Raw genomic sequence first — 26,387 nt, 5'->3', positions numbered from 1 at the left:
ATGTTAAAATACAAACCGTAGCGATTTTAAAATCACTAGCGGTTTGGGATTTTGCGATTCAGCCTTGCAATCACCGCTAGTGGAAAAGGGCCCTTTTATTAGCGCTATCCAGCATGCAAAGCATGTGCATTAGTTTACTTCAACATTTCTTTCTAGAATATTTTACAATCATAAATTGATATAATTTGTAAGTAAGACCAAAATTGTTCCATAATTGCTTACAATTTTCACTTCCACACACTATTCCCTTATGCATTCTAAATCAAATGAAATCATTCTCCCTAGTGTTAAACCAACATTGTAAATTACATGGCAACTTCCTTGTGCAGTGTTATATGCTGTATTCAACAGCTGCATAACATCATTTTGAATCTCGCAAGGGCAATCGATCTTGAGTCACTGAACTGCAAGCATATCTGTTCAGTGATGAAACTTGTATTTGCTTCATTTTCCGTCGCTTTACATTTATAAAACTTTTAGTTTACTGTTTTTCTAGAAATGTTGACTGTAGGTGTCTTAATGTAAAACTGTACTGTAAATGTGAAAATCTCCACTAACTTTCAAAAAAAGCAGCGAAAAAAATCTAAAACTACATCTAAAATTGAGAAACTCTAATTTTGAAAAAAAACATGGTGTAGCTCTGTACACATATCTGCATTGACATCAGATCATTAGTGTCTTACGCATGCACAATAACTGTTGCCCACAGGGATTGGGACTCGATCCCTCGGAAGACCCTGTAGACTAGCAATGCGTTATTTTGCTATGAGTAGAAACAGAATGACGATGGCACGATGCACTATGGAGAGGGAACGGTAATGAAGTAAACAATGGGCCTGGATAAAGCTCAGCCAAGAAAATCCATCCCTCCCGATCTCTCAGTGGTGCATTGGGGTCTTGGTACACATACTTGATTCTGGCCAGAACCAGCCCTAACTGGCTGCCAACAACCCTCTAGTGTGTATATGAGGCTTTAGTCGTTTCCTATGAGCAGATAATGGTCTTGCAATTGCTCACCATCTTCCGTTTTTCCTATGAACTACACATCTATGTACTCACATAGAGGACATACTGTATGTTTTCCACTGATGCTAGGAAACATAATCCAGCATTTACTGTCATTCCTCCTTTTGTGTCATTTGGTCACAACAGATTGATCCATGGACTAGTTGCAACGGAAGTTGAATAGGTGTTTGCCAAACACGTCACACTAGGCCAGGCATGGGCAAACTCGGCCCTCCAGCTGTTACGGAACTACAAGTCCCACAATGCATTTGCCTTTAGGAGTCATGACTGTGGCTGTCAGACTCCTGCAATGCATTGTGGGACTTGTAGTTCCTTAACAGTTGGGGGGCCAAGTTTGCCCATGCCTGCACTAGGCTCTTGAAACAGGCACTCTGCCCACCAACTCATTACTGTAGGATAATTACGGTATATCCTCTTATCAACCTGACTGCTGTGTTGTTTAATTTTAGTTGGGCTTTAAAATATTAAGAGAGATATTCATATGTCGTTTTATATTACCCCTTCCCTCTATCTACCTTAGCAAAATTAACAACTAACATCACAAAAATAGCTGTTACACGTGGTCATAAAATTGAAATAAATTACATTCTTAACCAGTTCACCCCCAAGGGTTTTTATCCTAACGGACCAGAGCAATTTTCAGTTGTCAGTGCTCCTCCCTTTTATTCCCTAATAACTTTATTACTACTTATCACAAGAAAATGATCTATACCTCGTTTTTTTCGCCACCAATTAGGCTTTCTGTGGATAGTACATTTTGCTAAAAATTTTTTTATTCTAAATGCGTTTAATGAGAAAAACCGAAAAAAAAGAAAAAAAATCATTATTTCTCAGTTTTCAACCATTATAGTTTTAAAATTAAACATTCTCCTGTGGATAAAACAAACACGGTTTATTTGCCAAGTTGTCCCGATTATTAAACAGTTTAAATGATGTCCCTATCACAATGTATGGCGACAGTATATTATTTTGAAATATAAGTGTTATTTTTCTGTTGTGTTTTTTTTTTATTCTGGCCATAATTACAAGCCCCTATGTAATAAATTAAAATTAATTTCTCACCATAAAATATAAATTAACAAAGCTGAGTCCCTAAGGCAACTATTTATTTATTTTTTTTAGCTGATTTTTTTTTTTACAAGTGTTTTTTTTGGGGGGGAGAGGGTTGGAAGTGTTATTTTATTAATGATCTGTATGTACTTGAAAATGAATGTATTTTGTAGGTGTAATGTACTTTTTGGCCACAAGATGGCGCTAGTGAACACTCATAGGAAATGTTCACTTTTTTTTTTTTTTCTTCACTTTATTTAATTGTTACATTTCCTGTTATTGTGAATGGACGTAGCCGCTGTTCGCGGTCACGTCCATTCACTCCAGGCACTGCGATTGGGTAGAGGACCGTTCGGTCCTCTTCCCCAATCACCCAGCACGGAAGCCCGACGGAAAAAGCAGCGGTAGCGGCGGACACACGGCGGTAGCAGCGCGTCATGTTGCTGTTAATAGCGGTAAGCATGACGTTTTAATACGTTAGGTTGTCAGTAAATGGTTAACTAATGGAGGAGGGAGTCAGATCATATTTTAATTCTTAAACCTATGCAATGTTAAAAGCTGACTAAATATATGTTAGATTTAGTTAGGTAGGTGAACGTTTAATATCTCCCTCAATATCTCTTTTACATGGTTTACATCCTTGCATTTCTAGATATTTAATCTGATCTCAGTATAAATCTTTTTGAATACTGACCAGAACAACTCCACTAACATATTGTACTGTTAAGTCCAGCACAAAACTACTTGATCAATGATTGTTGACTGCAAAGTGGCCTGGGTCAGCTTACATTTAGACAAGTATGTGTGATAGGAGGTTAAATGTATGAATCAGGCTGTACTGAATATTCTCTGTCTCACCCTTTGAATACTAAAGGTGCATACACACCTTTGACTTATGTCGCTTGTCAATCCCCTTGGGTGATATCGCTTGGCCGGCCAGTACAGACGCGTGTCAGCTATGTAGCTGACAACACATTCTATTGCTATGCGGAGGGTGAAAGGATGACGAAACGGCGTGAACAATGATGTTGGCCGTCACTCGGGCGAGTTGATTCGCTGGGCGGATTGCTCAGGGTTTGGGAGTCAGAGGCTGCCGCACACACCGCTTGATTATCAACTGAGGCAGTCAGTATCACCCTCCTCAACCGACATTAGTCAAGTGTGTGTATGAGCCTTAACACGTACAGTATGCTAATCTTGTACAGAAAAATTCGTACATTTTTATCACATAGCCTTTCAGTTGAATTGTTTTTTTAATTACAGCAGATAACTTTCTGCTAGGCCAGTATTTATTTCAATAGCAGTGTAACAAGTGTAATTGTTTATCTCAGTGATGTGAAAGGTGCTCCATGATACAAGTCACTCACTTCCCTGGCAGTGTTACAGATTCTGCGTATTCCTTCTCCTAATCCTCCTGTATCATTTATTAATATCATCCTGTTCTCAGTCTGTGCTCATCTATTTTTTTATAAATCCTTGTGTATATTGGGCAGCACGGTGGCGTAGTGGTTATCGCTCTCGTCTTGCAGCGCTGGGTCCCTGGTTCGAATCCCAGCCAGGGCACTATCTGCAAAGAGTTTGTATGTTCTCTCCGTGTCTGCGTGGGTTTCCTCTGGGCACTCTGGTTTCCTCCCACATTCCAAAAACATACGGATAAGTTAATTGGCTCCCCTAAAAAATTGGCCCTAGACTACAGTACTTACACTACATAATATAGACATATGGCAATGGTAGGGATTAGATTGTGTGCTCCTTTGAGGGACAGTTAGTGACAAGGCAATATATATATATATATATATATATATATATATATACTGTACAGCGCTGCGTAATATGTCGGCGCTATATAAATACTAAATAATAATAATAATATACACAAGGTGTGCCCTTCCAAGATCAGCGTGCTTGAGACCTGCTCCTGACACTGATAATTCTGACCCAACTTCTTGTCTGGATACAGTAATCCTGACCTATGAGAGTAGCAATGCCTGGGGGTAAAGGTGATTAGCCAAATATGTATGAATGCACAACACTCACAAGATGTTGATGCATTGGCATCCCTCGTTTAGGATCTCTTCTCTTTCTTGTCTTTCTACATGTATCTTGTCAGTTGCTAGTAGTTACAAGCTTTTGCCTGCTTCTATATTGCTTAGACAGAAGGTGCTCGGCAGAGCAAAGCTCTCCAATTTGTAAGGCTGCATTGTGTCCTTAGACCATTCAGGTATGATGTCTGCCACTCACTGCAAATCCTTTCCTCAATCTATGTTACCATGTCCTGACAACATCTTCTCACCTCCACATTGCTATAATTTACCCCTGGTCCAACCACAACTAGATTGGTCCAGTTTTGTGCCAGGCTGCCACACTTCCTGTCCCCACTCCTCATACCTTCAGTCAACTCCAACTCTTCATGATCATATGTACTTCTGCACATTGATGTCTGTCAATCACAGCTTCTTTCAGCCATTGCATAGGCATGTTCATAGCTCCACATATGCTGCCTATCAATCTTAGACTTTGTCGTCCTTTTCTTCTTTTGCCCTCAATTTTTCCAAGCATCGAGGATTCCTGTCTTCTCATTATGTGACCAAAGTATTTGAGTTTTAATAATAGCATCAACAGTATTGGCTGATTAGATATTGTAGTAGTCCAGGAAACTCTCAGTAGCTTTTTCCACACCCACAATTCAAAAGCATACATTTTTCTATGCATGACCTTATGTATAACCCAACTTTCACAGCCATATGTTACTAATGGAAAAACCATGGCTTTAACTTTAAGGAGGACACAGAAATCTTTGCTAGATACAAATTGTTTAATGGTTAAGATCGCAACGCGTTTCAAAGGGGATAGCATGCCCTTCTTCATCACACAAGCACAAGCACTGGTTATCCCCTAAGGGCAATCCAGCACATCTGAGAGGTGAGATCACTTCATAGCTGGCTGGACAAATAATTTTGCAACAACACTAATGGCGCTCTCTTCTTTCTATCCCGTCTCCCTCAGAATCTACAGTGTTCTCCCCAGGATCAAACAAGTGGGCGGGCCGCCCGGGTAAATTCAATTACCGCCCGGCTGGCTGCGTTCCAGTTATCACCGGCGTTGGGCACTCTCGCAAGGAAAAAAAAAAAAAAAAAAACAAACAAAAAAAACCCCAGCGCTGCTCCTGAAGCTACACAGTTCCGTGCACGAGATCTCGCGCTTCCCGGCGAGCTCGTGCATTAATTGGCCGAGCAGTAGAGGCGGGACCAGCGCGTGAGGCTGAAGACTGACACGCAGAACAGCAGAGGAGGCGGCGCGCGAGGGAGGCAGCCGACACAGAGGCGTGCATTGAGGCTGTCTGCGTGCACGGACACTGTCAAGCCTATAAGTATGCATATGTAACAGGCTGACAGGCCGTGCAATCTAGCCATATGAATGAAGTTGCGGGCGGACGGGTTGTCGGGGGCTATTTGGGAGCTAGCTATTGCAGGGAATAAAAAAAACAAGAACGATTTAAAAAAAAAACACCTCGGTGTTCTCCCCAGGCTGCGAGCAGTGTGGAGTAGGGGAATGCCCACAAGTGCAGTAGCTGGGGTCCGGCCTCAATCCCCCCTCCCGCTCAACCAGCTCCTCAGGCGGTGTCAAAATTCAGCGTCACTGGCTCTCGGCTGTCTCAAACGCTAGAGCACAAGCCAGCCGCCTGATTCACGTTGTCTCATGTCCTCTCCCCGATGCTGCACATACTTTTTAGTATGCACAGCATCGGAGAGGACATGAGACAACGTGAATCAGGCGGCTGGCTTGTGCTCTAGCGTTTGAGACAGCCGAGAGCCAGTGACGCTGAATTTGCCACCGCCTGAGGAGCTGGTTGAGCGGGGGGGAAGGGAGGGGGGATTGAGGCCGGACCCCAGCTACTGCACTTGTGGGCATTCCCCTACTCCACACTGCTCGCAGCCTGGGGAGAACACTGAGGTGTTTTTTAAATCGTTCTGTGTTTTTACTAAAAAGTATGTGCAGCATCGGGGAGAGGACATGAGACAACGTGAATCAGGCAGCAGGCTTGTGCTCTAGCGTTTGAGACAGCCGAGAGCCAGTGACGCTGAATTTGCCACCGCCTGAGGAGCTGGTTGAGCAAAGCACGCTGCCGCCCCCACTTAAGGTTTGCGAAAGCCCGGGAGCCAGCTCCATCTGGGGAGGGGGGAGGGGGGGGGGGGGTCGAGGTGAGTTGCACACCCTCCCCACCAGCCTGACCACCTCCCCACTAGCCCACCCGCCTAATCACCACCCCACTAGCCCACCAGCCTAATCACCACCCCACTAGCTCACCAGCCTGAACACTAGCCCACCAGCCTGACAACTCACCCCACTAGCCCACCAGCCTGACCACCTCCCCACTAGCCCACCAGCCTGACCACCTCCCCACTAGCCTACCAGCCCAATCACCACCCCACTAGCTCACCAGCCTGACCACCTCCCCACTAGCCTACCAGCCTGACCACCTCCCCACTAGCCCACCAGCCTAATCACCACCCCACTAGCCCACCAGCCTGACCACTAGCCCACCAGCCTGACCACTAGCCCACCAGCCTGACAACCCACCCCACTAGCCTGACCACTAGCCCACCAGCCTGACCCCCCCCCCCCCACTAGCCCACCAGCCAAATCACCACCCCACCAACCTGACCACTAGCCCACCAGCCCAATCACCACCCCACTAGCTCACCAGCCTGACCACCTCCCCACTAGCCCACAAGCCTGACCACCTCCCCAATAGCCCACAAGCCTGACCACCTCCCCAATAGCCCACCAACCTGACCACCCACCCCACTAGCCCACCAGTCTGACCACCTCCCCACTAGCCACCAGCCTGACCACAAGCCTACCCTAGACCTACCTACCCACTTACTCAACCCACCAGCCTGACTTACCCACCCACACCACTTCGGTGTTACCCTTCTTTTCCACCCAGCATGACCTTAGGGCCCTTTTCCACTACCTGCGATCCGCTTCAGAAAGCGGATCGCAGCCGTTTTGATGAGCACCGTGATAACATGTAAATCGCGGTGCTCATTTCCCACTAGCATGCGTCGTATTTTTCTGAATCACAATTGTCGGGCGATCGTGATCCGTTCCCAGCAGCTATATGGAGCAATCACGGGTAGTGTAAATTGTAGGTTGCGTGATCGCAGCGCATTTGCGATCGCACTACCTAGTGGAAAAGGGCCCTTACTTCCCCACCCGGCTACTTTTTCATGCCACCCGGCTGAAAAAAAATTCTGGGGAGAACACTGATCTACTGTCAGTGACGGAACCATAGAGCAGCATCAATCGCACCATATACACTGAGAGCGCTCCTCCTGCAAGTTAGGTGTATTCCTTCCATATAATGTCTATCCTTTACTATCTTGTCCAAACTTGCCATAGCTTTCCTTCCAAGTAAGAAGTGTCTCTTAATCCCATGGCTGCAGTCACCGTCTGCAGATATCTTTGATACCAGGAAGATGAAATTTGTTACAACTTCTACTTTTTCTCCATCTATTTGCATTGGAACATTGAAACAGATGACATGACTTTCGTTTTCTTGAAGATCAGTAAACCAGCTTTGACACTTTCTTGTTTGACATTAATGACTAGGCTTTTAATTCTCCCTCAGTTTCAGCCATCAGAGTGGTATCATCGGCATATCTCAAATTGTTAATAATCCTGCCCGATATCACACATATACACGATACACATATTCTTACAATCATTCTGTGGGACTTCAACAACTTCAACTAACTCTACAAAACCTCTGCTGCCAATAAATGTCTTTCTCTGAACTTCAACGTGGGCCTCACTTTAGACACTCTTGGCATTGCCTTTACCTGCCTCTGCTTCCTGTGAACATGTTCAAACTCTACTTTTCCCACTGTATTTTTATGCTATCACAGTCAACCTTATCTCACCCTTACTATAATGCTGGATCCACACCATACAATTTTTCAGGAGATTTACCTGCCAGATCGATTATTTACAGCATGTCCGATCTGAGAATCGATCGATTCATTGACCGATTTTCTGACCGATTTCCATAGAAACGAATGGAAATCGGTCAGAAAATCACTCAAAAAAATCGATTGATTGGACATGCTGGAAATAATCGATCTGGCAGGTAAATATGCTGAAAAATTGTATGGTGTGGATCCAGCATTACAGTTCCAGTCCAAAATTTTGCATGTGTAGGACAAAACTTTCAAAATCACTAATCACTCTCTGGTACCCTACAACCCCTACTCACTCTGACCTTCTTGTTAGACCCTGAGTTAAGCAGCCAACCATTACCATATTACAAATGAGCTAATCATTGAACTGGACTTATCTGCTTCACTTATCAGTTACTGCCCTTGTCATGTCTCCTGCTAGCCCTGAGACAGATTTAAATGCTGAAAACACACTCCATTGTTAATGATCAGTCCTGGCATAAAAGCAATACACCAAAGACTTTTATGCTGGGGATACACGGTACGACCCGGCAGCTCGATTATCCATCGGATCGACTCCCACCGCGTCCCCGCTTGTCCGGATCGATTCCCGCTCGTCCCCGCGGGGATCGAGCAGGCAGGGATCGAGTGGGGTCATCGGACCTGTCAAAAATGATCAATCGAGCCATCAGCGGCTTGATTGATAAGGGGAAAAACGTACCGTGTATCCCCAGCATTAGTAAACATATGCACCTTGCACCAGCTCAGATGTATTGCATCCTCAGCCAAACAAACTATCCACCACCCCCTTATATCCTCACTCCCAGTTAGAGTACCTTGGTACAATCCTCCTCTCTATTTATACCTATCATCTAGGACAGAGATGTCCAACTCCAGTCCTTGAGGGCCATATCTGCATACGTATAAGTGCGCAACCAGTGAGATCGGCACACCGCTCAAGACTCTGGTGATGTAAAATACTATTGCTGGAGCCCCATATTACCTTTACGCGCCCTGTGCAGTTAAACAGTACTGCTATGGGGCACCTAGTTTCGGTGCTTGGCACTGAGCACCGAATTTACCTGCTTTGCCATATCCATGCCAGTGTTTAGGATGGACTGAGAAAAGGAGAAATATCTTCTACTTGATGAATCACACTTTTCTTGATTCAGTCCCATCAATTCATTTCAGCTGTGCCAAAAAAAAATTTAAAAAAATCTCGACCCTCGTGGCCGGAGTTGGACAGCCCTGATCTAGGACCACCAACTAGTTCATTTGGCTTCTAATGCAACTTATACCCTGATGATGCTGAAACCTATTTTTCTGCATCTGATCTCCCTTTTTAATGTTCCTGATTGTCTTAATATTATGTCCTCCTTCATGATTTCCTACTTCCTGAACCCTAACAGTGACAAAACTGAGCTTGTTATTTTTCCACCTTCTGAATCTATCCTCATCCTGAAATAGCATTCAGTATCAATGACACACTGATATCCAAGGCAAGCAAGACAAGACAAATAACATTTATATTGTGCTTTTCTCCTGGCAGACCCAAAGCGCCAGAGCAGCAGCCACTAGGGCGCGCTCTATAGGCAGTAGCAGTGTTAGGGAGACTTTCCAAAGGTCTCCTACTGAATAGGTGCTGGCTTACTGAACAGGAAGAGCCGAGATTCGAACCCTGGTCTCCTGTGTCAGAGGCAGAGACCTTAACCATTACACCAGCACAGCCATATAGTCTGTCTAGAATATACCACCTATTGAGTGCTCCAGCCTGTTCTCCTCTCTCCTACTTAGTAAGGGCATCACAGCTTATCGACTCCTTTCACCTTTTGGTTTACAATTCCATTAGACTGTGAGCTAATATGGGCAGGGCCACCCCTCAAAATGTGTCAAGGTATTGCTGTACATTTCCCCCGACATCACTGTGTTCTTCCTACTATATACGCTGTATGACTGAACCATTTGTGCTAATCCTGTTTATATCATGTAACTTGATGCATTGCTTGTTTTACGGCAACGTAAAGTTTCAAGGAATAGGCTGGTGCAATACAAATCTATAATATTAATTATGATAATAATAACTATTTTCATTCACAGGAAACTGTTCAAATGATTGTGCTACCATAACTGTTGCTCTGCCCCTAAATGACTCCAGTCACACATTTTTGGTAAAAACTGTCTTGTTCACACAAATTCAGAATCTCTTTGCCTCTTCTACAATATATACAAAGTCTGAAACAATAACCAGTGACTGATATGCAGAATACAATTTGCTTGCACAAAAACTAGTGTGAACGAAACAAATCTCATGATTGCAGATTCATCTACAATATTGGGGAGTTCATTCCTGGAATAGGTTATTCGAGAGCAACTGCAGAAATTCAGACATCGCAACAATTGGCAGCTGCTTAAGAGAACAGTGATGTTCAAGATGAAAATCAAGAAAGCAAAGCTGCTGGCTGCCAGAATAAGGCTTCTAGCAATTCCTAAGCTACCCACAGACATGAAGCATATGTCTGATATGGAGCTATTCCCAGCGCAAGATATGCAGGCTAAATGCTGAACCCTGATATCTTAAAAACTGCTCCCCTGAGTGACCTAGTACTAGCAAATCACTATAAAAAGTAACATGGTCCTCTGCCCTTTCCTTAATACTAGTCACCCTCCCTCCTCTCTGCCTAGCTCAAAATGTACCCCTTTATGAAACTGCCCAATTCCCTGACACCTGATAGACTTAAAGGATACCCGAAGCAAAAATAAACTAATGAAATAAACGATTGTGTCTATCTTCCTTCTACTAAAAATGACTTTTTAAGATATTTCACAAATCTATTTTATGTTTAAATCTACTTTTTAAGTTTTAACTGTTTTATTGTTTTTGCTCAATGACACATTCATTGAAGTATGCCAGAGCTAAAATCTATGAACTATTGACCCTTTTTATCTTTTTCTTGCTCTCAGAAGCCATTTTCTGCTAGGAAAGTGTTTTATAGTTGTAATTTCTTATCAGTGAGGGTCACACTGTAGTCACTTCCTGTCTGAGTCAGGACTGAGTCAGCCACTTACATACCTGATATTTAACTCTTTCAGGCAGAGAAATAAAAAAAAGGAACACTGCATAGTTATTAGTGTGCTTGGCACTGTACATACACATGTCTATCTCATCATGTCACTCATCACTTCGGGTATCCATTAAGCTGAACATTGAGCCTATCATTAATCTTACTCCTGATAAATCTCTAAAGGTGCATACACAAGCCCAACTTTACGCCTGTTTGTCGTTTAACCACTTAAGCCCACAGGGTTTATTTTTTGCACCTGACCAACTTTCACCTCCCATTCATTTGCCAATAACTTTATCACTACTCATCAAAATGAGTTGATCTATATCTTGTTTTTTCCGCCACCAATTAGGCTTTCTTTGTGTGATACATTTTGCTAAGAATTAATTTATTCTAAATCCGTTTTAAAAAGAATATTAAGAAAGAAATGGAAAAAAATCATTATTTCTCAGATTTTGGCCATTATAGTTTGAAATGAATGCATGCTACGGTAATGAAAACCCATGTATTTTATTTGCCCATTTGTCCCGGTTATTACACCATTTTAATTATGTCCCTATCACAATGTATGGCGCCAATGTTTTATTTGGAAATAAAGGTGCATTTTTTCAATTTGTGTCCATCACTATTTATAAGCCCATCATTTAAAAAATTATCTTATTATACTCCTTTGACATGCATATTTAAACAATTTCAGACCCTTAGGTAACTATTTATGTTTTTTTTTATTGTAATTTTTTTTTTTATTTGGGTAATTTTTGGTGTGGGAGGTAAACAGCTAATTTTAAATGTAAAAAAAAATGTATTTATTTAATAAAGAATGGATGTGAGTGTAGTTTTACTATTTGGCCACAAGATGGCCACAGTCAAAAAGTCCTGGAAGCGCTTCCAGGATACATTAGGAGGATGGGAAACATTTTTAACACAGAAAAACCGCAGCCTCTGATAAGAGGCTGTCGATTTTTCTGCGGGGGGCTTCGGTCAATGAATGGGATCTATAATCCCATTCATTGATCGCTGGGCTAACAGCCGGCGGCGAGAATGTTCATCCAGATAGGCTTTTTTAAGTGGTTAAACTGGTTGTTTTAATGACTTGAAGACCAAAAAACAAGTCGTTCAGACATCATGTACACCCTGACCAACAAATCGTTTGATATGCTAATTTACCTAATTTACATGATGTTTAACCAACTTGATAATGGACAATGGACCGGGATAGAACAATGGACTAGATTAAATGACTGATCAAGCGACTAGTTGTTTGAATGGCTATTAGTGTCCAACTAATAGACATTCAAACAACAAGTCGTTTGATCAGTCATTTAGTACATAAAGTAGTTTGTATACATGTACGGACCTAACTGTTGTTTGAATGACAGTTAGTCCAAAGGATCCGCCAAGCGGATCAGTCAAAACTGCTGCTATCAATCTAACGATCGAATGTACACACATCCAACTGTCGTTCAAACTTCCGGTTTGAACAACAAGTGGTTTTGGAAAAATCAGACATGTGTACGTACCTTAATACTAACACTGACTCTTCACCTAAGTCTAGCTGGATGTCCCTAGACACTAATCTGACTGATCTATTAATAATATTAAATCATGCAATCCAGCTATTGTCTGGCCTGCCATTGCACAGATGCTGCCACTAACAATACAGGCTATAGTGCACTAAAAGTACACAGTGGCATTATATCAGCACAAATATGCTGGGTATGTATGCAGCAATGTAAAGGACAATAAGGAAAGCCCAGCATCAGTTGCAGTTAAAATGTCTCCAAAGAAAATAATAAGATCAAAATCAATTTCAATGTAAAACCGTTTAAATAATTTTTATTGTAATGCTATAAAATATTACTACCTAGGTCGCTCTTGTCCTGTTCCCAATTTATATGAGAGGCCCCTAGCCCCTCTCAAAACAGCACAAACTGACTATTAAGCACTGCAGCGAGCCTTCAGAGGTAAGCAAATATATGATGGACTAGCCACATTGTAAACAAAGGCACTGATTGAGAGAGCTAATGGCCAATCAGAGTGAGGAACCCTTTCAAACCCAAACTTTTGTTAACTTTTCAGCAGTTGTCAAATGCATGTAAAGTGACAATGAATTCAAAAATCAACAAAAAAAAAAATGTTTCTTATTACTGAGTCAACAAAACTGAGGGGTGGCTGTGAACCACTAAAGAATGTCTCAAGACCCTGTTTGTTGCCCTGCAGACAGTTATGTAAGTTTCAGTTAAACAAAACATGTTTTTATTTCCCCTAAATTGGAATACAATGGAGTTGTATCAGTAGTACAATACAAGGCTATTTCAATTGCAAAAGTGACAGCATACTTACATAATTCTGCATTAAGTCAGGATGATTTCTTTCAATCCCATCATCTAAAATGGTGACAACAACATTTTTCCCAGTGTATCCCCTCTTCCAGGCACCTAATATGTTCATGTCAGACTGACAATGATGGGCATTGTCATTGCAGTGCTGCAGAGGAGACAAGAAAGAAACACAATATATAAATTACTTCATTTCAGCATTATGAGGATCACCCACACCCTGTTTTGATAAATAATGGCAATTTTTTGACATAAATATTAAATGTTTAGACTTGGCAACAGCATTAATAATATATAGGAGTTTTCCTTCCTACGAGCATGATGAATTACATTTCTAAGGAGCACATTACACCGTAATTCCCTCTTCACCTAGGTATAAAGAAGTTATAATGCTACAGACCTCATTTCCATTCTACTTATTGTACTTTCTACTGTATATATTGAATTTGAAACAACCAAAGAACATATATACGTGAAGCAAGGGATTTAACTCAGCATAACAACAACAGTATTCACAGTATTTCACACTATACTTCTCACTTCTTCTACAAGTTTATAGTTTTACTGAGAGAAATATGGAGGGTACCATTGCTGACCTTTCCTCCTGCTTGTTGCCTGGCTCTCTTGGAGACAGGGGTTGGAACAATTGTGACTAGACACTAATCAGTTTTTTTGGCGGCTTCTGGAACTAATCACACGCTGTCACAGATAACGGTATCACTCTGTATAATTTATGCTGTGTTTTTATGGATTTGAAATCTGCTTTGTGCACCTGATCTTGAATCCATATTCTGTACTTTAAAGTGTACCAGAGATTTTGAAAATTGAAAGATTTATACATACCTGGGGCTTCCTCCAGCCCCATATGCTCAGATTGTTCCCTCGCCGCCGCCCTCCACAGCTTTGGGAACCGGGTCCCCGCACTTCCGTCAGTCGGACCCAGTCTGACGTAAGAGAAGTGCGCCCTCTATATATCTCTCCAGCAGCTGCTGGAGAGATATGCAAAGAGCGGACTTCTCCTGCGTAGACTGGAGCCGACTGACGGAAGTGCAAGGACCCGGTAACAGCACTGCAGAAGACTGAGGATAGCGGCGTGGGATCGATCGGAGCAGATGGGGCTGGAGGAAGCCCCAGGTATGTATAAATCTTTCTATTTTCATGAGCTCTGAGTCCCTTTAAGCAAAGAAGAAACAAGAATAAAGAGTGATACCATTATCTGTGAAAGTGTGTAATTAACTACAGGAGCCCCCAAACGAGCTGATTAGTGCTTATTTATACATATGGGAGTGGGCCCTAGACTACCTACTTTTATTGTAAGGTTATATTAATACAATTCTGACTAGGCCCTCTGTTATGATCACTCCTTTCAAGGACGCTGAATGCACCATAATGACAGCAAGGCGTGTAAGTATTTAGTTATCTTGCCTGTCCAACCAACCTTTCCCATTCTCTCCAATCACTGGTTGGCTGATTAACACAGCAGATGAGGAGAAATAACAAATTGCAGATGATGATAAGTAGCAGATAATAGATGAGAGGTGGTAGAAAGTAGTTGTAAGTAGTGACAGACAGCAGATGATGAAAACTGACGGATAAAGGGTGATGAGAAGAAACAGTTAACGGGTGACAGCAGTGGCAGATATCAGGTGATGAGAATTGAGTGCTAGTGAGGGACAGCAGTGCAGACAGTGAGTGACAGTAATAGCAGATAGTAGGTGACAGTAGTCACTTAAAGTGGTTTCCATTAGTATACACAGTGAATGAGAGTAGTGCAGGTAGAAGATAGTTGGGGCTAGGAAAGGCCTTACATATTCATTTATGGTACTGGGTGCCCGAATTAGCAAGGACTCTCTGATGGCCAGTGGGCAGCTAAAAGATCACAAGGAAGAGTACATGTGCTGTTCTAGCCACCACTTCTGAACCTCAGGAACCATGCTTCACATTGTTTTTTCTGATATGTCACAGTATCCATTTACACAGCAGGTAGGGAGAGAGAGAGCCAGGGCAACTAGCAAGAGACCCAGGTGAGTTCCCACAGGTTAGAGGAACCATGCCACGGGAGCATTAAAGGGGTACAAGAGTGCACCATTCATACCAAGCTGCACTCCAAGCTCAGGCTTGGACTGCCTGTGTTGAGAAACATACCTGAAACTCAATTTATCTTTTGGACATACAGGCAGGTACTACTATATTTAAATAGGCAGTTGGGTTTAGAGGTTTATAAGTAAGGCTCACCAAAAGCTGATTGAGTCAGCTGAACTGTTATTACAGTGTACTCTAGAAACAAACTGCTGGGAGAGAAAGAATTATTTTAGCATTTTTCTTCATTTGGCCTTTCTACATTGTACAGTACAACTTAATCGGCTCTCTTAAAGACTACCTACTAAATGATAGCTGGGCTGTTTTCCACCCAGTATAACTGTTTTGGAAACTATTTTCAGGAGTTGTATTAATACTATTGTTTACGTATAACCATAATACATTAGTATAATGCAAAAAGTGAATATACCTGTCACAGCTTGTTTATATTCTGCCAAGGCCAGTTTTATACCTGGCCAGTGTGTGTGCAATCCTCCGCCCCATCACATCACAACACACAAATCGTCAGAGTGCACCGACAAGGTCATATGCATTCCACCTCCTCCTGCCTCTCGCACGCCCCCCTCCCCCAATGCCTTTTGCCCAGTGACATATTCCCTGCAGTAGGTCACTAGGACTTCTGTGTTCCCCATTGTATTTGAGTCTTTCCACACATGCTCGCACCGTGTTTAAAATGAATGTGTTACCTATTGACTTTATCACTGCGGAAGTCCAACAACCTTTGCGACAGCTTGGTATCAAATCGAGCACTCCCGCGAAACGCGACGTGGTAAGGGTACTAGGCCCCATAGGGTTTCATTGCTGTTGTGTTACCCTGCGTGCAAAAAGAGTAATGCAACGCAATGAAAATGGCTTGGTGTAAAAGGAGTCTAAAGGTACCCATACATTTTGAGCGATGATGGGCATATTCGACCAAGTAACAGATCTCTCTCTGATTGAATCTCATTAACCTCCCTGTTGCTGGCTTTGGTTTTAGTACAGAAATAACTTATGAGGCTTCCAGTAAACTCTAGTAAAAAAAACTCTAATAAAAAAGCAATAGTGAACAAAAGAAGGTAAATGACCAATAGACTGAAAAAATGTAAGACAGGGATAGCTAAGGTAGAGAGGCAAATAGGGAAATAGAAGGTAATGCTAACCCCCAAAAAATAACAGTGAGAATTAAAAAGTGGGAGAAAGCCAGGAGCCCGAGAGAGAAAATAGATGGTAGTCGGTGGAGTAAATAAGCAGATAGAGCAGAAGAGAGAGAGATAGGTGTGTGTGTGGGGGAGGGGGGGGGGTGAAAGGAGACAGAGGATAAGGTACTGAGGTACAGAGAGGAGAGGGAGAAAGGGAGGGAGAGGAGGTGGGGAAGAGAGATAGGTGGAAAAGTTTTACTTATTGTAAGACTAGATTAGAACTTGCTAGGATTTATTGTTGCCTGGGTTCCAATACTACTGCTAAGTGTGTATATTCCTGAGGTGATAAAACTGTCTAGTATAGTCCCTCTAGACCAGGGGTAGGGAACCTTGGCTCCCCAGCTGTTAAGGAACTACAAGTCCCACAATGCATTGCAGGAGTCTGGCAGCCACAGTCATGATTAATAAAGACAAATGCATGCTGGGAATTGTAGTTTTATCACAGCTGGAGAGCCAAGGTTCCCTAATGCTGCTCTAGACTTTAGGCAGCCTCGCCATTATGAATCACACTGTTCTGTGGAGAGACCCCATGCATGTTTAGAAGAATAATGAACAGAAGTCTTGCAAAGCAGTGCCTGTCAAACCTCTTTTTTTCACTTCTGTATGCATGCATGTGTATGTGTACATGGACAGTATATAAAAGTGCACCAGGCACAGCATTTTGTGGGGTGAGATGTCAGGGGCAGTGTGGCACTTAAAGAGGAGCTGTCAGCCATACTATCTCAGGAAAAAAAACAAATATATAAGTAGATAAATACTTGCTCTACTTACATAACATATGTATTGCACTGCCCACATTATGATTCCTGTGAATTTAATAAAGGATAAGTAGAGAATCCTATTCTAGACAGTTTCTATATTTACTGTGGCTATTTTGAAGCCAGTCGTGATGTAATATCCGCCCTTAGTCTCCTCTGCTTGCTTTGCCCGCCCTTCACTGTAGAAAGTGCATTGTTTCAGCCTGAGAAATTTTGGCCAATCAGAGAGGAACAGAGGTGTGGGAGGGGAAAACAGGAGGGAAAGAGGCTTCAGACAATCAGGCTGCATTAGTTAAGTCTGAGGGGAAGAAGAGAAGCAAACAAAGACAACCCAGCATGCCCTGCAACTTCTCTTTTGTGTACCACATTTTCTGTGTACCAAATAAGAGTCATGTAAACTGGGGAATGATAATTTATCAACAAGAAAAGTAATAGTGATCTTAACTTTTGGGATAAAAATAAAGAATTGATTTTTTATTTTATGCTTGCCAGTTACTCTTTAAGGCTGGTCAATTCTATATCCCTGTAACTGCTGGCCCTGGGCTAGAAATCACAGTGGAAACATGAGTTTAATAGGTAAGTATATATTTCCACTTAGGGCCCGTTTCCACTAGAGCGAATCCGCATGCGTTGTCTGCATGCGGATTCGCATAACCAATACAAGTGGATGAGACTGTTTCCACTTGTTAGTTTTTTGGTGCGTTTTTCTGTGCAGGATTTTTCTGCACGGTAGGGCCTGCAGAATTCGCCTGCGTGAGGAATGCAGGCGATTCGCAGGCTATGTATTTAATAGGGAAAACGCACATGCGTTTTTTGCCGCGATTTCGCGTGCGAATTCGCACGAAAACTAATGCAAATTGAACCAGGCAGTGACATGGTTAAATTCGCATATACCCTGCCTATGCGAAATCGCATGCAAAATCGCGGCAAAAAACGCACGCGGAATCGCATCCGCATGCGATTTCGTCAGCGGTGGAATCCCGGTGATTCGCACCGCACTAGTGGAAACGGGCCCTTAGACATTTAATGATTTGAAAACTGGTTAGGGAAGTAGAATGATTATAGGTAGTTGTTAAGCCAAATGTTTTATTGGGATCATAGATAGCTTGACTAATGTAAGCAGCTCTTTAGTTAGATTGCTAATTGAACTACATAAAAATTAAGGGATCTCTAATTAAGTTTAACATTTTACTAAGACACGTTTATTTACATGATTAGTTGTAGATAAACCATTTGATTGGTGTACTTACTAATTAACTTGTTAATTGATTTACTCTGACTGATGGAAGGGCTGCACAAATGAGATGTATTGCTTAAGATCTAGAGATACAACCAAACTGTGAAACACTGCCTTGCTTAAAGAGTAACTGTCAGGCTGCAGAAGCTAATTTAAACCTCTATTCTCCTGTGTTAAACAGTTTAGAAGGAAGCTCAAAAGCCATTAGTGAAGATAAACATTTCAGTTACCTTTGATGTGTGCTTATCTTAGTCTGTTATAGACCCATAAAGACGCAAGCCGCAGCTAAACTGCAAAGCATTCTGGGGCCCTCCCCTCGGCTGCTAATGAGACGGTACAGGAGCTTCTAATCAGTCCATCGTGAAACACTGATAAATCTCGGGGCAGAGTTTCACTGCAGGAGTCAGCTATTGTTCCTAGCCACATGGCTCATTAATATTCACTGCACACCGTGTTGTTCAAGAACCAGCTTATCTGTGATCAGAAGCAGGCAGGACATGACGACACATTTGGCTTCACAAACATGGAGCCTGCCATGAGCTGTCAGGAGCATCTATCTCTGCATATACTATATACAAATTCTGTGAAATCCAAACGTGGACAGTGAAATGCATATGTAATGTAAGTACAGCCAATCTTTAGCTACTGATATATGTGTTTATTTTCTCTGAGACCCTATACCTAACAGCTCCTCTCATTGTATTGCAATTAAGCAAGTGCCTACAAGGAGTTAATTAGTTTGGACTGAAGAAATAAATTTCACTCACTAAGCTCAAGCCTTTGATGATCTACTCTAATTTCCCAGTTTAACCAACTAAATGTATTACACTAAATGTATTACTTAGATTACAGTACTGATCCTATTATTTATTGATTCGCTGGTAAGAATACAATTTGATAAATCTGATGTAATGTTTTTATTCTCATTACTCTGCTATGTCCAGTCTTGTTATTATTATTATTTTTATTCAGATGGAAAACACAACTGCAGTTTACCTCTGCAAATGAAGTAGCACCATAATTGCAAAGACAGCTGTGGAGTGCCTAATGCTGGGACAACATGGGTCGTTGTTTAGCTATTTAGATAATTTCCAACATGTCCGATCACCGTTTGAACGTTTTGCCACTCGATTTATCATTGAAGTGAATTGAAAAAGATATGAAAAACAAGCGGAAGATAAGAGAATCAAGTGAGAATCGAGCGGCAAAAACGATCGGGCGGAGAATTGAGTGCCAGAAATGACCCGTGTATTCCCAGCATTAGAGGGGTCTTTCCTCTTTTTTGCCTGACACCGCCTGATTCCTAGCTCATAATCTACCAGGCGGGTTAAAGGAAAGCAGGAAATTTTGGTGTTCCCCCCGCGGCCTGAGCGCCGCATAAAGCTAATACTAATTGCAGCTACAGTGACACTATATAGAGGTGACGAATGTTGTCGAAGCACCAGGGAAATTGAAAGTGGTGGATATTGTGGCCTACATAGAGGCGGTGGTGCAAGTGTAAGCCTTAGGTAGGGGGGTCACAGGATGCAAGTGTAAGCTGTAGGTAGGGGAGCAATAGGGTTGGGAGTAGGTAGGGGTAGGTTAGTGTTCGGCTTAGGTAGCAGTAGGTTAGTGTTAGGAGAGGGAGTGTACAGAGAGGGTGGGTTATTGTGATAGGAAGGTTAGGTAAAGTGATAATAGAATATTGGTAAAACGACTCATATTCTATTATTTGAATTATCTAGAGCCCAATAGTAGAATATTTGCAGGATATTCTACTAGTGGCTTCAGTATTAGTATTTTGTTATCAATGAGCTGTCAATGTAGCTGCCTGCTGCTGAATTGTAGGAAAAAGTTTACAATTATCATTTTTCTTCAACTTAAAAACAAAATCACTCCCCCTGGTGCTAAACACCATTCTCCCTCCAAACCTAACATAGCCCTCCCAGTTGCCTGTTACTATTCTCCTGTGCCAAGAAGAACAGAGCTGCAATTACACTGCAAATGTGTCATCTCCGAGCAGCTGCCTTGCTGATGTGTGTGGCCTGGACCTGTTCATCTTGGTGTGGCACATGAAACTCAACTCATTTGAACATAGAGGTCTGTGCTCTCAAAGGAACAGGCTCCTGAGTGCTCCAAGGAACACTGCTTTGTGTGTCACCTGGAGAGGAAGTAAGAGGACCACAGCAGGAACAAAGACAGAAGTAACCTCCGCCTACACAAACACACACACAAACCTATGCACACAAACACAGACTTGCTATAATACAAAAACATTTGGCTGGAGTTGTGCTTTAAAACTCCAATTAATTATTTCACTAAATAAGGATCTGCCAAGTTCTGTTTCAACACTTCAATAGGCCAAGTATGCAGGATGTAGTGGACCTGAACACACACACAGGACTATTCATTATTGAATAGCTTACAAACGGTTCACAAGGGGTGGAAAGGGAATGTGAAGTTAACAAGGAGCCTTGCAGACAATGCCCGGCTGTGATCGTTTCCTATGAAATTAATAAAATGATAATTTGCTAGTATAAAAGTATTACTATGTCTTATTTATAAAGGGCCAACATATTGTGGTCAATTTTCACATGCCTATAAGGAAGTAACAGGCATTTCTTTGTGTTGTGCCTTATTTTATTTACAAGTCTCTAATATATGTTAGACTTTCCTTCTGAAGGGGCACACAAAGACTCTACAGTTGTTCAAAAGCAGCTAAGTTAACAATATGGCAATGTTGAGTGAGCAATAAATGCTTGTGCAAACACCCTATTAGACTCAGCACATAAAATGCACAAACATAAGAGCTACAAGAAGTGAAGGATGACTTTGTTTCCGATAAGATTTGGAGGATTTTATCAGTATTGCAGGTAAACGCAAGCTATTTCTTAATTAAAACGTATATGATTCCTGCTGATTTTTCTTGTTTGCCCTCTGACCAAGAAATTACCAGTCTATAATTGTACTGGTAGATATATTGTAACTGTGAGAGACAGAGTGCACCAAAGTCAGAGCTTGATATGCATTGTAATTAGTGAAATAATGTTTTGTTCCCTTATCAAGCAGCAAGATTTCAGGCTCCCAGGTGTCTTCACTGTATGCAGGTAACTAGGTCAGATTAGGAACACCTTCTGTAAAGGTGCGTACACACGCACTACCAGCGGCAACGACGGGTCCACCGGACCCTCCCGCTGGGCGGACGTTCAGCCGACAGTTCACCATCCCGCCGTCGGCGGACTGATAAGGCTGTTTCTGAATGATCTGCTCATCGGATCGTTCAGAAACCGTCGGCTAAAAGTCCGCCCAGCGGGAGGGTCTGACGGACCCATCGTTGGTGCTGGTAGCGCGTGTGTACGCACCTTTAATGAGTGCTTTTAATCCCAGCATACAATATACTACAATAGACAAACAGACACAGACCATTTCTCCTGGCGGACTCAAAGCGTCAGAGCTGCAGCCACTAGGATGCGCTCTATAGGCAGTAGCAGCATTAGGGAGTCTTGCCCAAGGTCTCCTACTGATTAGGTGCTGAAGAAGAAGACCCCCAGGTCGCCTGTGTCAGAGGCAGAGCTCTTAATCATTACACCATCCAGCCACTGCTGCAGTACTTCTGCGCCTGTGCAGAATGCTCCTGTTGATGGGAGTGTGACCACAAGTGGCGCGCCCGTGGGCTTGAGCATGCGCAGTAGCTACTGACCTCGACAGGTCGGTGGCTGCTACTGAGAGTATCCCAGGCACCCCGTTGAGAAAAGAGCTGCGGCGAGGGACACATAAGCTTCCAGGGGCTGGAAGAAGCCCCAAGCAAGTAAGCCTGTTTTTTTTAATTTGCCTGATACTTCCTTTAAAGAGACACTGAAGCGAAAAAAAATATATGATATAATGAATTGGTTGTGTACTATGAATAATTACTAGAAGATTAGCAGCAAAGAAACTATTCTTATACTTTTATTTTCAGGTATATAGTGTTTTTTCTAACATTGCATCATTCTCTAATATGTGCAGATTACACAACACTAAGCTTTCAAAATGATTCTTTCAGAGCAGTCTGTGAACTAATGACCTCTCCTCTGGCAGAGAAAAAGAAAACAGTCCACTTGCAGTTGAGATAATAAAAGTCAGATAACAGCCCTCTCCACGACTAACTTAGTCGTAGAGATTAATGGCTTTTTTGCATAGAGATAACAACTGGAGTTTCTTAGCTCTTCCTGTACTGGAAACAATTAGACTGATGTATCTATGTTTTATTTCTTAGCTGTACTACACATACAAATCATAATATCATAATTTTTTTTTCGCTTCAGTGTCTCTTTAATCACTCTGAGACCACCTAACGCAGGATGGAGGTTGCAGAGTGGCTCTCTCGTTACTTGATCATGCCGTATGGTGTGATCTCGCACGAGGGCAAGCTGCTATCAATAAACACTGCTAGGTACAGCGAGCAGCCTGACAGCTGCTGATCAACAATGGCAGGCTGCGATTGTTATTGATATAGGAAATTGTATTTTTATAGCGATGACATCTAATGCAGCGCTGCACAGAGGATAGGCTTGTCACTAACTGTCCCTCTGATGGGCTTACAATCTAGTTCCTGCCATAATGTGTAGTGTGTGTAACATAGTGTAGGGCTAATTTAGGGGGGAAAGGCGGGGGATAAAATAGGCAATAATTTAGCAATTTTTTCATTAATAAAAATAAAAATGACAGCAGCAATCAGATACCTCCAAAAGAATGCTCTATTGGTGAGAAGAAAAGGAGATAAAATTCATTTGGGTGCTAAGTTGTATGACTGAGCAATAAACTGTTAAAGTTGCAAAGTGCAGAATTGTATAAAATGCCTGGTCACTAGGGGGGTATAAACCTCTGGTGCTCAAGTGGTTAAAGTAAAATTCACCTGTTCACTTTCGTATGTTCATGGGAAGTGATACACAACCTCTAATGATACATTTCAATGAATAAATCTAGTAGATTGAGGTGCTTACGTCTACAAGATTTTGGCTAAGAAGCACTTTTTAATGGCTTTAGTTGACCTGATGAAGCGGGAGATACCCAAAAAATTCATTGTCTGAACCTTTTGTGCAATACACTTTAAAAATCTCATTTGAGTTTTTGATTGCTACATGTGCTACATCACATTTGCTACATGTGCTACATTATACTTATCACACCTCTACCAGGAGATTGTATGTTTTGAGTAGCCCTTATCCCTAGCAACTATCCAATCTACCAGGAGTGCAACATCTGTAGAACTTCACAGACCCGGGCGAAGGTGGGATTTAGGGGCAAACGCAGGATTTTTAAGGGGGGGGTTCCTGAAAGGTCCAGAAGCACGTATGTCCCGAGTGCTTCCGAATACAGGTGGCTCCATACTGCCCATGCACAAAAGTGCGCTGGCGTATTACGGAGCTGCCTATCTTTGGAAGTACTCAAGGACACGAGTGTTTCTGAGGGATTCTGGTAGCAGCAAATGTGAACGGGGGACAGCGCTGGAACAACTCCCCAAGAGAGGAACAGGAGATAGACTTAGTTTGGACAATTCAGTGGAATATGCTACATAGTTTCACATAGCGCAAGCGATACCCATATGATGCAGGGATATATGCATCTGCGGAAGATGTCGGCGCTACATAAATACTAAATAATATTATTTTGCCTCACCAGGATTGCACTTTTATTTAGCTTTCCTGTAAGACAAGAACACACAGTCAGCCAGCCAGCACTAGGGGAAGAGGGAAACAAAGGTGAATGAGGGAGGGCTGGTGCACACCAAGAGTGCTTCTGAGCGTTTTTCAAATCAACAGTGATTTGAAAAGCGCTTGGCTAATGTTACCCTATGTGGGTGTTCCCACAGCAGCGTTGTGATTTTTTCAAAATCGCAGGTATACTGCATGTAGCATGTTTTTGAGCAATTCATTCAAAAATCGCTCTGAAAATCACTTCACAAAATCACACTCACAAATTGCTAGCGATTGCTATTGTCATTTTGGCGTTGCACTAGCCCAGAGAGAGGAGTGGAGAAATTGAGAATAGCCCCGGAGATGGAGCAGAGAACTTATCTGTATTGAAGTCCCACATCACACAGGCTACTTGCCTGTAATCGGACTCCTGTCCCTGTCAGTCTCTCACACAAGTCAGAAAGAAGCCCTCCTGGAGTCTAGGGACTGTCAAAAACTTTTCAGCTTGTTATCCACAGTTCCACACCTTATCCACACATGCAGTCATTATAACAATGGGGAGAGACCACACAGATGTTTGCACACGGACCCTGAGTCCAGGCAAGCTCTGCATCATGCTGTGCATATTTACCAGCTTGCCTGCACTCTAATTTCATCATGTCTGACACTTCTGTGCTGTGGAGAGTCCAGGACTCCATAATCAACATTCTCTCACTGTAGGCTGCATCTTCTTGTGAGGGTTGTGAGGGAAGCTCGGCTGCCTCTCTCATTCTATTAGCTGGAGGGAAGCACCAGAAGTAAGAAGGGAGGGAGAATGAGGCTGTTTATATTATGCGGGCTTCCCTGGCTGAATACACAGCTCAGTGCAGGGGGGAGGTTCCAGACACCCGGAACAGCCCCCTGAGTTCGCCAGTGGGATTTCCTCCGTACCCCATATTGGTGTTTGCATTTCCTGCAACCCGAAACTTGTGAGTGTATAATTTAAACCTATTTATCTTGGTGTATAGACATATTGCACTATTGGCTTCTGGATTTTTTCCCTTTGTGCCTTCCCAGTCTGCGGTTTCCTTGGTCCACCCTACATGAGACATTTCAATGAATATTCTGACACTGTCAGTAGAAGTTTTCACCTGCTGCCTTTAGTTTTACGATGAATAAAATTGCCAGCTAGCTCTGACTATTGAGTTCTGATGTAAAACAGTCAGGTATTTGCTCAAAGTGTTAGGATTTGCCGGCAAAAAACAATATGCATGCCCATGTACCTGAAGCTTTTTGTGAGATGACCGCCTGGTCTCATGCTGCAGGGTTAAGAAAAAAGATTTGCATATGAAAAAAATGTGTTTTTTTTTTTAAATAAGGCTTTTTGCAGCAGACTTGTACCAAAGATCTTAGATCAAATCACACATTAATTTGTGTAGATAAACACAAAAGTGATTTGGCATAAAGTCAGCCTATCCCAGGTGCACGAACGACATTTCTCAGTATGGGGAGCTTCCTATGCTACCATAAAATTTGCTTTGGAACAAATTGCCTTGATTATCTCTCTTCCATTTTTCTCACATACACTGATTCCGAGTGAAGCCTCCTGCAGTTTCTGTTTTGCAGGCATATTAGTGTAATTTGAATTTTTGCAAGGGTAATCTAAAATGGAATATTCTGAGTTATTGGTCGCTACTTTTATGCTTTCATAGTTATTTTCTTATAGTTACCATTAAAAAGCAGTGTTTTCTTACCATAAGGGCACCTTCACAAGGACAGTTAAATGTGTGTTTTCTCACTGGAGTTACATCGAGAATTGAGACACTGTTAGGAAACCACTGGATAAATTACCAGTACATATGGGTAACTGTTATGGCATTTGTTCGCTGATACAGAGATGGCAAATGCCTTATAAACAGTCCTCTAATATGTACATTTGTTTATTAGAATTTATAGGTGGTTAGAAGGTACACTTTTACAAAAGATCCCTTTATACTACAATGTTCAAAAGTGAAACACAAGTCTAAAGGCTCCTTATACACATGTCCAACTTCATGCACAA

The 26,387-nt window shown here is 42.3% G+C and overlaps 1 protein-coding gene across 4 annotated transcripts in view; it reads right to left on the bottom strand.

Moving 5' to 3' along the window:
- PCSK5 (proprotein convertase subtilisin/kexin type 5) overlaps positions 1-26,387 on the bottom strand; it is a 639,880-nt gene that overhangs the window by 436,821 nt on the left and 176,672 nt on the right. For all 4 annotated transcript variants that reach the window (XM_068236619.1, XM_068236638.1, XM_068236648.1 and 1 more), the window contains exon 4: positions 13,424-13,567. In XM_068236619.1, coding sequence (XP_068092720.1) covers positions 13,424-13,567 — 144 coding nt within the window. The remainder of the gene's footprint in view (positions 1-13,423; positions 13,568-26,387) is intronic.

This window comes from Hyperolius riggenbachi, chromosome 1, assembly GCF_040937935.1.
Source record: "Hyperolius riggenbachi isolate aHypRig1 chromosome 1, aHypRig1.pri, whole genome shotgun sequence".
Taxonomy (NCBI): Eukaryota; Metazoa; Chordata; class Amphibia; order Anura; family Hyperoliidae; genus Hyperolius; species Hyperolius riggenbachi.
The sequence above is the reverse complement of the archived record's forward strand: the minus strand, read 5'-3'. Positions and strand labels throughout refer to the sequence as shown.